The sequence below is a fragment of the Limulus polyphemus genome, unplaced genomic scaffold (genome assembly GCF_000517525.1).
Source record: "Limulus polyphemus unplaced genomic scaffold, Limulus_polyphemus-2.1.2 Scaffold295, whole genome shotgun sequence".
NCBI classification, from domain to species: domain Eukaryota; kingdom Metazoa; phylum Arthropoda; class Merostomata; order Xiphosura; family Limulidae; genus Limulus; species Limulus polyphemus.
In genome coordinates, this window is record NW_013665905.1 from 651,565 (window position 1) to 662,602 (window position 11,038).

General features: G+C 31.3%; 1 protein-coding gene across 1 annotated transcript in view; it reads left to right on the plus strand.

Moving 5' to 3' along the window:
- Nucleotides 1-11,038, plus strand: part of LOC106457146 — a 68,438-nt gene that overhangs the window by 23,145 nt on the left and 34,255 nt on the right. The window contains exons 6-9 of the mRNA XM_013916534.2: nt 741-768; nt 3,809-4,265; nt 4,595-4,763; nt 5,227-6,833. Coding sequence (XP_013771988.2) covers nt 741-768; nt 3,809-4,265; nt 4,595-4,763; nt 5,227-6,833 — 2,261 coding nt within the window. The remainder of the gene's footprint in view (nt 1-740; nt 769-3,808; nt 4,266-4,594; nt 4,764-5,226; nt 6,834-11,038) is intronic.

Here is an 11,038-nt window from a genome sequence, read left to right on the forward strand (position 1 = left end):
CGGGGACATTTTGAGCTTTCCATTGGTTATTCACATGTCATATATAGAAGTAAGTGTATATAAGGAAGCATTTCCCAAAATGGAAAGAGGAGGTGGGGGCTACTCTGTTTGATTCAGTACATGAGTGATATCTTAGCAAATAGAAAAGATAAAGAGGTTCTTATTTTATATTCTAGCTTTTTAATATTGGTAGTTTGAGCTCCTAATTTGTACGAAACTGTAGATTTTGCATTTTGACATCACAAACATCTAATTTGAACTAGTGCTGCATTCAACATACCACGTGACACACAAAAATCAATATTTACTTTTAAATTAACTGATGTATAATACTAGAATTTGAATTATAATCTACAATTTGATACCAAACTTATTGACATCAATTCATAAAATAGTAGTTCAGTAAAATTTTGAATGTGACTCAACAAACGTAATGACATGGCCTTTGACAAGTGACCCGATAGGGATAAGTTGGTAGTTTGATATGTGTATAGGGCATATAATGAATCTCATTGTAAGACAAAAAAGTCAATGTAATTTTGATTTTCTTATATTACTTTATAATGTCGTATTTAATAATGACATTTTATAGACATACAGCTATTTTCAAATAATAAAATGTTTGATTAAGATATATTTTGTTTTTATTACACTTTATTTAAAACATTAATAAAGTAACAGTGGCATGTGCTAACACACAGATGCACATGACATAATATGCTTTGTTTTTATGTTTACAGAGATCCATGAAAGAACTAGAATCTTTCAGTAAGTATAAAACCTGTGTAATATATGTGTATAGTTTTGATAGGTTTTCTATTGTAATATTTATCATTTAGCTTTTCTTTAGCTGATGCTGTTTGATTATTTATGAGTAAAGTTGATTTTCACAATTTACTATATTTTGTATTCAGTTATCTTTATTGATAGTATAGTCTTGTAAATCAGATTATTAAAACTTTTGGTTTTTGAGAAAGTAATTTGAAGGAGCTTGTTAAAAAAATATTCCATTGGGGTTAAAGAATAATTTTCATACACAGTTCTTAATATATAGTTTTTTTCTTATTGTATTATTTTCTTTTCTTGATCAATCAGAAAATTAAAAGAATTAATGAAATTGAAGTTGTTTTCAAGCTAAGATAAAATATAAATTTTAGATCAAAAACCATTAAAAACCTTAAGGTTTTATTATTTGTAGGGTCAAAAACTACAAAGAACTGTCCTAGTTATTAATACTAATAATTATAAAAGGGGTCTTCTAAACTATTGTATTCATAATATGTGGGTAGCGTTTTAAGTTGTAAAGTTACATTATCGTTATGCTGATAGGGATAGGCCATGAAATACAAATAATTAACGTGCTTGTTTAGTATCATAAAGGGGGTCTTTTAAGTTAGTATGCTATGAGTGAGTTGATGGTTTTTTTGTATAGTTTGTTTTAGGTAGTTATATATTATTAGCCTAATTTGAAATATTTTACAATAAATGTACTCGCACAGTTTAGTGTATAGATTAATGAATGAGAAAAATTTTCTTTTGCAAGCAACATTTGCTAATTTTTATATTTCCATGTCTTATCTAAGTGATAACAATGTTGTAGTTCTTACTGATACTTGTTATGCAGTTTGAGCATTATATTAAAGTGAATGAATTTTGACTTGGCTTTGGCTTGGTGCATTGTTTAGCAATATTTTATTTGAGTTTTACAAAACTGTTGGATAATCAGATTTTTAAATTTGCTTCTACTGATTTGATACATGCTGTATTCTACTTTTCAACAATGTTATTGTTCTTCTTTAGCACATGGTAATTATTAGAAATTATTTTAGTTTAACATATATAAATAACTCATAGTAACCCTTAATTTTCTAATCAGAAGAATTACATTAAAACTAGTAATTATGTATAGTAGTAAATCACTGTCTATCATCTTGAAACTGTCAAGTTTTTAAAATAATTGACTTTTATCAAGATTCATAATATCCTTAAAGAAATGTTTCTTTTCACTATATTTTTTCTTCTTCACAGATATTTTGAACATATTTCGTGCCTAGCCTATAGAGTGCTTGTTAGCTGTTAGGAAGAGTGAAAATGCTTATTATAAATATTATTTGAAATTCTAGTAAGATAAATATTCAATGGCATTGATCTATTTTTGGTGCAGAGATAAAGTACATAGGTTGTAATCCTAATTATTATATAATTACTCATTATACAATATAAGAGGTGTGTGTGTGTATAATCAACTTTTCTGTGTGAAATCAGCATTGGATTTAGTGAATGAACCTGTATACTAACACCTTGCTTTTCATTTATCTCTAGCTTCTAATTAAAAAACTAATCTTTGTCTTTTAAAATCCAGTGTTTTCATGCTCCAGATTACCAGGCATCTTTGTATTGCGTCCTTCAAACTTGATTATTAGAGTTAAAAGTTTAATATTGATTCAAGTAAATTGTTTGTTACTGCTGCCTTTAAGTATATGTGCACCTACTACTTTATACATTCTTTACTGATCCAACAAAGAGTGTTATATGAACAAGTTATAAGGTGTGTATAATTTATGTCGTGACATACAGTTTACATGACAAGCAATGTTTTACTGAACTTTTTTTTTCAAGTCTCAAGTTCTTATGGACTAGCTGCTCTGAGAAATACACTGTGTTCCTTGTCACTGATGATATATGATGATTACACTTCTGGTTGAGTTTCACAGCATTTCTAAACCTATATTCTTGTCCTTTGAAAAATATATTTGATTTCATAAATCTGACCCCTTCTGAGAAATACACTGTGTTCCTTGTCACTGATGATATATGATGATTACACTTCTGGTTGAGTTTCACAGCATTTCTAAACCTATATTCTTGTCCTTTGAAAAATATATTTGATTTCATAAATCTGACCCCTTCCACCCAAACCTTGACTGTTTGTTGGAAAAACATATATAGTTTGTTACAGACTTTTTTTTTTAAAGGTTTTTAAAATCCAAAGAGAAATTCCATCCATGCCTTACATTCATTCTGACTCTAATATCATTCTGTGTTAACCCACTTTCTGAAAGTTGACAATATGCGAACTAGTTCATTTCCTAAATCATACAAGAGCTCTCTTTCCAATAGGTTGTCAAAAATAACATCAGTTGCTTCCTTAATTTGACTTCTGAAAAACAAATTATTGTTTAAATAAGTCAGAACACCTAAACATTAACACATTGTAGTCAACTTGTAACACACAGTTTCAAAGAATAATCAGTTGGTGCTCATATTACAGTATAGAATATCTTTTGAAGATTTCACAAAACATGAAGTAATAATTGTGTTACTTTACAATAATAAGTAATGTCACATTCCTTGACATACAGATATAAAGTTCGACTTGAAAAATTGATGTTATCATACGTGAATCACAAAATACACACAAACATATGCGTATGCATAATTTAGACTAAATAGCTAACCTGCTATCTGTATGTGAGATAGCCTATCTTTCTTGCTTTTCATCCTCTTCTCCATTGTAACTTGATTATAGTTACTCCTTCCTTGTTAACACTGATCAGAATTAGTCTGTAATACAGAACTGCAGCTGCAACTCACTGTCCTTTTCTATGCCAAAGAATTCACTCAATTACTAATATCTTCTCAAAGAGTTTGTTTTGAATAAAAAAAATGCACAAAATTTTGTTTTGTAATCCCACTGTCCAGTTACCAAAAAAGCACTAGTATATTTATTATTTGTGCATCTTCTTTTTTTTTTATCTCGGCACCTTATAAACATAAGAGTAATAATATGTTTTATTTTCCTTCTTAGTGGAAAAAAATCCAAACCATTGTCTCCCTGTAGAATATTTCACATTTGGTAAATACTCAGTTTATCAAGAACCTTATGAGGTTCAACGACAAGCCCTACCAAAATCAAGAACACCAGAAGTTCAATCTCCTGTCCGTCCCCCTGTTGAGTCTCCCCCTGTACCAAAAAGGAAAAGAGGGCGTCCCCCTAAAAATCCAAAAGTAACAACAGTTTCAACAGAAAACGAAACTGAAAAAGAATCATCAGATGATACATCAACACCTAAAGGCAAGAAAAGGCAAGGTCCAGGAATTAAGTATACAGCCAAACGATTTAAACAAGATATATCTTCACCACAGTCACAGCAGCCAGCACAACGTACATTAAAGAACCAGGCAGTCACTACTAAAACTTCAGATTCAAAAAAAAGTAAACAAGCAGAAGCCAAGAAGACAGGCAGTCAGAAAACCTTCCCACTGTGAGTGTAGTTTTAATGATCTCATCTGTGACTGAACAGTAGTTTATTTTATTGTGATCACCTACCTCTTTAAGCATTTTATTATCATCTTGTATATAAAAAAAACCCCACGTTCTGAAGATTTTATACACTGCTTTTTTTATAAATTGAAATATTTTCGGAGTGAATATATATGCCCTCATTCCTTGTAGTTGGTTGAAGATTTTGAACTCTAGTGACAATCTAAATACACATACACATGATGCAGTGCAAAAGGACTCAAGTGACGTAACCTGTGCCTGGAAACAAGTGCTGGCCAAGTGACGACAGTAATGTTTTCTGTGCTGCAGGCTAAGCAAGATCAAGACGGATTTGACTGAGCCCATCCTGTGTTCTCTCCATTGTGTGGGACGGAATGGTCAACTACCCTCCCTCCACTGTGGAGTATGCCTGTGCCTCTTTCATCCAGAATGTGTTGGTCTTGTTGCCACTTCACTGCCATCCATCTTTATTTGTCAGGTGAGTAGTTTTCTCAGTAAAATTATTTTTATTTATTTCAGAATATCATACGTTAATTATTAAAAATAACCCAATTTATTGTTTATAGTAGTATGTCAGTCTTTATATCTCAAGTATATTTCTGCTTGGAGTATAAAAATGTTTTGATTTCCTTTAGATAAATTTACTATTAACATATTTGGCTTCCTTTGAAATGCAAATGTAAAATATAATACTGCTGATAGCATGTACATAACAATGAAATCATTTAATGCATGACATAGGATTTGTAATAGTTCAGAATACTATCCAAATGAAATTTGAGAATGAACTTATCATAATTATGTGTACAACATGTTTTTAAAGTGCCTTCAGATGCTTTTTTACTATTTGTTACTTACTCCTTTATTATAATTCATTCTTTACATTTTTTATCTTATCATAAAAAGTCACCTCTTAAAAAGAAAAACTTTTCTTCTGACAGCGATGCAGAGAAAATATTAAGGAAGGGAAAGCACGCCTTCCTCCACCTGGTGCTCGTCCTGTAGTACCTCAAGAATCATCTATTTTGCCATTAGACCAGTTGGAACAAAAAAAACTTGAATCTATATCATTACTAAAAGAGAAGGCTGAGGAAGAAACACAATCTTCCACAGAAAGTAGTTTACAGACAAATATAAAAACTATGCAAGAACCATGTAATGAGGATTCCAAAGTGGATATAAAATCTTCAGTAACAACTGTGCCTCTTCGGAAAAATCTGCCACCACCTCCCCCCTTAACGCCAGCTCCTTCATATAGTTTAGGACTGCGAGCTAATCGCTCATTTCAGGAGTTTTCTCTGAGAAATTTCTCTCCACAATCACAAGATTCTTTACGAAGTAATCCTTACGGAGGATATCAAGCAGGGACGATGCCTGAAAATTTTTCTGTGTCTGCTGTTTTAGGAGCTGGTGTCCCTGTTGTCCAAAATACACTTTTTATACCGGCAGTTTCTAAAACTTCACATACTGGGACGGCATCAGTATCATCTCTACAGGCTCCAATGCTTCTTTCCCCTTCCAGCAGCAGCAGTGCTGTCACTTGCTCATTAATTACATGTTCTGCATCTGTTTCATCTTCTGCTTCCCAGATTTTGCACTCAGTTGCACCACAGCCCTTCCTTGGAGTAGGAACTGAACCTGACACTTCAGTTGTGAGTTCACCACTTGCTACAGGAAATCACTCAAGAGTATTGATTCCAATTCCTGAGAGTAGTGCAACTGTTCCTTTGTCTCAGAATGGGGCACTTTTGAGAAGTCCTTTAAGTGGCTCTGTGAATGAGATGACTCAGTTAATGTCATCTGAAACGTTACCTATGTCTGATTCCTCCTCTTCTTTTCAGACAGCATCAACCTTAGCCATATGCTCTACAGGAGTCACGGCATCATCTTCAGTTCTCGTAACACCAGCCAGCACCACTTTGCTACCTCAAATGCCTACCTTGAAGTCTGCTTCAAGTTCCATTATTCCTCCTAGTTCATATGTTTCTGTGACAGAAGGAACGTCACAAAATTCAAAACGCATTCGAGTACGTAGAGTTACTCTCCCTGCCAGTGGTTATACAGAAAATAGCTCTTCAAAAATAGCATCAGACAAAACTGGTTCCCCATTATCTGAAACACAAAATGATGTGGAAGGTAAGTCTCCATCTGTAGAAAAAATTCCACTAGTTACTACTCATTCTGTGGGTACCCAATCAGAGCCTCCTCCACCATCACCTAAAGAAGAGCCAGTGGTGCCTGAAACTGAAACTTGTGGTGTGCAAACTGAAATTAAATTAAAAGATATCAATTTCTCCAAAGGCTCTGATTGTCAACTAAAAGACAGTTCTGATGAAGGTAATGTTAGTGAGAAAAACTCATGTAATAAGAAAGTGTTGGTTAAACTTCGAGAACATGCTTACAGCTGTGGTTTTAAAAGTCGATTACTGAAAACTGTGCCCGAGGACCAAAAACTGAACCCATTTTCTTGTTACGTCAGCCGATTGATTGGAGGCTTTGAATGTGTGAATCTCATATTCCAGTATCTTGATGTAGCTGATCTTCTCAGGTAGGTATTCAATTGATTTATTTATGATGCATGCCTCAGTTGTTGATGTTTTATTGCTATTTGCATGATAGCAAAGATTGATATTGGTAGGCATAGCAAGCAAGATTAAAACTTCTTTATGTATGTATATGTTATCTGATTTTTCAAGTGAAAATTTTGTAATCAAAACAAAATATAGATATGTGAAGGATGTTGTAAAGTAAATTTTCCTATATGGCTGACATATTTTGTTTTGCTTTGTTTCATATCTAGTAGATTATTTATGCTGAGAATAATATTGAGTTGTTTTCATGGAAACAATTTATGTTTATGAACACACATCCTGCATGACTGTCTTATGACAGAATTGTGTATATAGTATGTACCTGTGTAATATTAGTGTTAAGAACTGGTATTTTAAGTTAAGTTTGAAGATCTTCAGATTGAACATTTTTTAAGTTGGAGTACAATTAATGGAAATTGTATTTGAAAGTATTTGTTATAAAAGCTTTGGTGAAAATTAATTATTTTGAATTTAAGCATTTAACTACTGTTAATAATGCTTGGAAATGGCTTGAATGGCTAACTTTATCATAAGTTTAACATAATAGCAAATCTGCAATGTTTCGACAAGGATTTGTCGGTACCTAATGATGACAAAACCTTGTCGAAACATCGTAGATTTGCTGTTATGTTAAACTTGTGTTAAAGTTTTTCTTCATTACCCATTCAAGCCATCTCCAAGCATATTAGTCTCAAAGTGGGTTCCTCGTCATCAAATTTAACTACTATGATTTCAGCTTCAACAAGATTTCAAAATATACCATTAACACTGCATGCATATATATATATATATATATATATATATATATATATATTCAAATAAATTACTTACACTTCCTTATTGAAATGTTTGTGTGAATTGTAATTATAACTTTATTTTGTATACTTATGATCTAATAGCAAGTATGTTATGTACTTGCATTATATTTCGAATCTCTAAAAATATTTTATAGATATTCAAATAAGCATGCAGAAATGTGGAAACCAAAATGTACTATATTCTATGTACTTGCAATATTAACACCGTTTGAAGTAAAAAAAAAATTTAAAAATACACACACTGCAATGCTGTCAGCTACTCTAAAAAATGGGTTGTGTTTTGTGAAATTATGGCCTTAGGCTGATGCAATAATTAAATACAGAGACCAGTCTGTAAGTTTGTGCCATATTGTCATGTTGAAAGTAGAGCACAATGAACAGAAAACATCAGTACAATATTGTTGCAAAATAATGATAAGGTGTTACAGCCTCTCATTGAAGAAAAAAAAACTAAAACAATGAAAATGAAATTTTTAAGTGCAGAATAAAGATCAAATCTCCAAAATAAAAGGAAAATAAACATCTAGTGCACTTTTCATATTACAAAACTAAGAATTAAAATGTAAAATATTAGGGAACTTATTAAACTTGTGTTGTTTAGTAACTTGAAATGCATGTATCCAAGTAAATTACAGAATGGAAGTACTGGAGTGAAAAAGAATGGCTTTTATAAAATACACATAAGCAAAAGTTTAAACCAATAATCTTGTAAACTACTTATTTTCAAATACTGCTAATTTGTGGTGTTTGTTAAGGGGCAGGTTATATTTACTAATGAGGATACTTTCTGCTTAATATATTAAGTTTTTAAAACTCTCTCCATACAAGAAAGCAAAAACTTGTACTGTTTGAGTATCTATTTCTATGTGAATTATTATTTTGGTTGTTACGAGGCTATAAACATGACAGTGAAGGTTTTATGTAGCACTTACACAGTACATCTTCTGACAGGGACTAGGAGTCATTTAACACTATGCTACTGTTCAGTGAGGGCATTCATGAAATTGATATTTGCAGTAAACAATTGAGGGCTCTGGTGGAGCTGTGTGAGCTTTCCTTGTGGAATCTTGTTGCAGCCTATAAGTGGTTACAGTTAAATATAGATTTAAATTGCAAAACTTAATGGTTCATATATGTTTTGTGGGTCAGCACTTTTTATCACTTTGTGGCATTTGTGTTTAATTCAAAATAAGAAAAAAATGGAAGTTTACGCATAAATTAGTGCACATTTATTTGGTAAGGTTTCTGATTTGACAATGGTCATTGGCAGTATTCAACATTTAAATTTTTTTATACTTACAATTAGCAGCTTCAATATACAAAAAGAATTTACATGAAAACCTTCAAGAGTAATATACATTAATGTATATGATAAAACTTGTTTATGCAAGTCAATTTCTGAGAGTTAATTACCTATAGATAAAACTTTGAGGGTCTACACTATAAACAAGGAATACTGAATATCTTACCTTGTTTGGTTAGCTGTAGGTAAACTCCTTGACAATTTTTATTGGTCCATTTTACATAACCTGCTAATTTTTGGATGGTCATTAACCCTTTCACCACAGGCAGGTCAAAGGGTGTTGGAGTAGTAGGAGGAGCCAAACTACTAGATTGGCTAAATATACTTATATCTCAGCAAATCAAAGAGGTAGGAGGTTCTTAGTTTTAATTATAACTTGTCAATAATTCCAATTTGTTAACTACTTCACACTTTGTATAGTAGGCGTAATTAATTATAAACTGAACAATAATGCAACAGGAAGTGTTATGTGACACAAAAAAAATATTTATAATTTTTTTCTTTATATTTCCTTTTAAATTAAGAAATTAAAACATATATAATATTAAAATTTGAAATATGACCTTCATTTTATGTGAATCCCTTTGACATAAGTTATAGCAAATCTATTTAATAAAATTTTGAAAATAGCTCTCTAAAACGTCAGGACATTTAAACCTTTTTTTTAGGTTTTCTAGCTGCTAGTGTTGCATAATTTGCTTTTATTTTACCTCAATTTAGACAATTAGAAGAAAAATACAAATTCAGCAGGCATAACTATATGGACCTACAAAGTCAAAGTACAAATCTCTGTCTTTTATACCAGTATTTTGTTAAATATAGGGAAATTTTGGCTACCATACATAGAATATGTATTTATATATATATATAGTTATTATTTATCCACAAATGCTCAAATTTTAGTTATTTTTCTTAAAACCTACGAGAATAAAAAATATACTTCAAAAAACTAAGATTTTGAGTACTTACGGTGGTTAAGAGAATTTGTGCTCGAGTGTCGCATGTGCTAAGCCTCACCGTAAGCCTCGTTTATTCTTTCGAATGGAGGGTGTAAGAGTTATGAATTTTTAATGCTTCAAAATTACATATAAACTAATAAAAAAATATCAACTTACTATGTTAGTAAGTTGAAACACCTGTAATTATGCGAGTTTTAAAAAAATCAGGTTTCTCTTCAGAGCAACAACTTAGTCATCACACTTTAACAGTTTAAGTGAAATTACAATTTTTCTCATTCAAGCTATTTACATACAGCTATAAAACTTACGTACAAAAGTAACTGCTCTTTCTATTGGTTATAAACTCTTAGAAAAATAAAAGTATGTGGGACTAGACAAGAGGTTTTGAAAGATTTGTAACATTTTAGAAAGATACAATACTCGACAAATGCCTGCAGAATAAAGGTATGCACAAATGATGTACATATCTAAAATGAATAATGCACATACAAATTACATGAAACAGTATCAAGTTATACACATTTTAACATAACAATATACAAATGTTGATACATGATAAAAGGAACAACCACAATGAAAAGATCAACAGTGTAAAAAACAAACACACATATCTAATGTTGTGCATAGGAAAAACTGTATCAATGAATGCAAGTTTATATAGGTATTTTACAACAAACGTTTTAGACATTGTAGACTGATTTTGATACATGAAAGGTAGCATCACTACTGTATGAATAACAAAAGAAAACTACAAAATATTTCAGTCAAAATTTAATGTAAAAAGTAACCATTGTTGTACTTTGAAATATGAACATTAAAATATTTAGAGAAAAAAATGTGAACAAAGGAAGAGAGTAGACATAAATAAAGAATAACTTCTTTGAAGAGTAACACTAGTGATACTCTTCAAAATGTTTAATACAGATAAATTCATCACACAGTTTACATTTTGTTGTTACTTTTAATTTCTGGGAGGCACAGTCTGCATCTCTTCCTGTGACTTCTATCAACAAATGTTGGGAAGTGCCTGACAAGAGTAAGTCTTAGAGGTGATGAGTCCTGTACAGTTCTAGAGAGTGGTA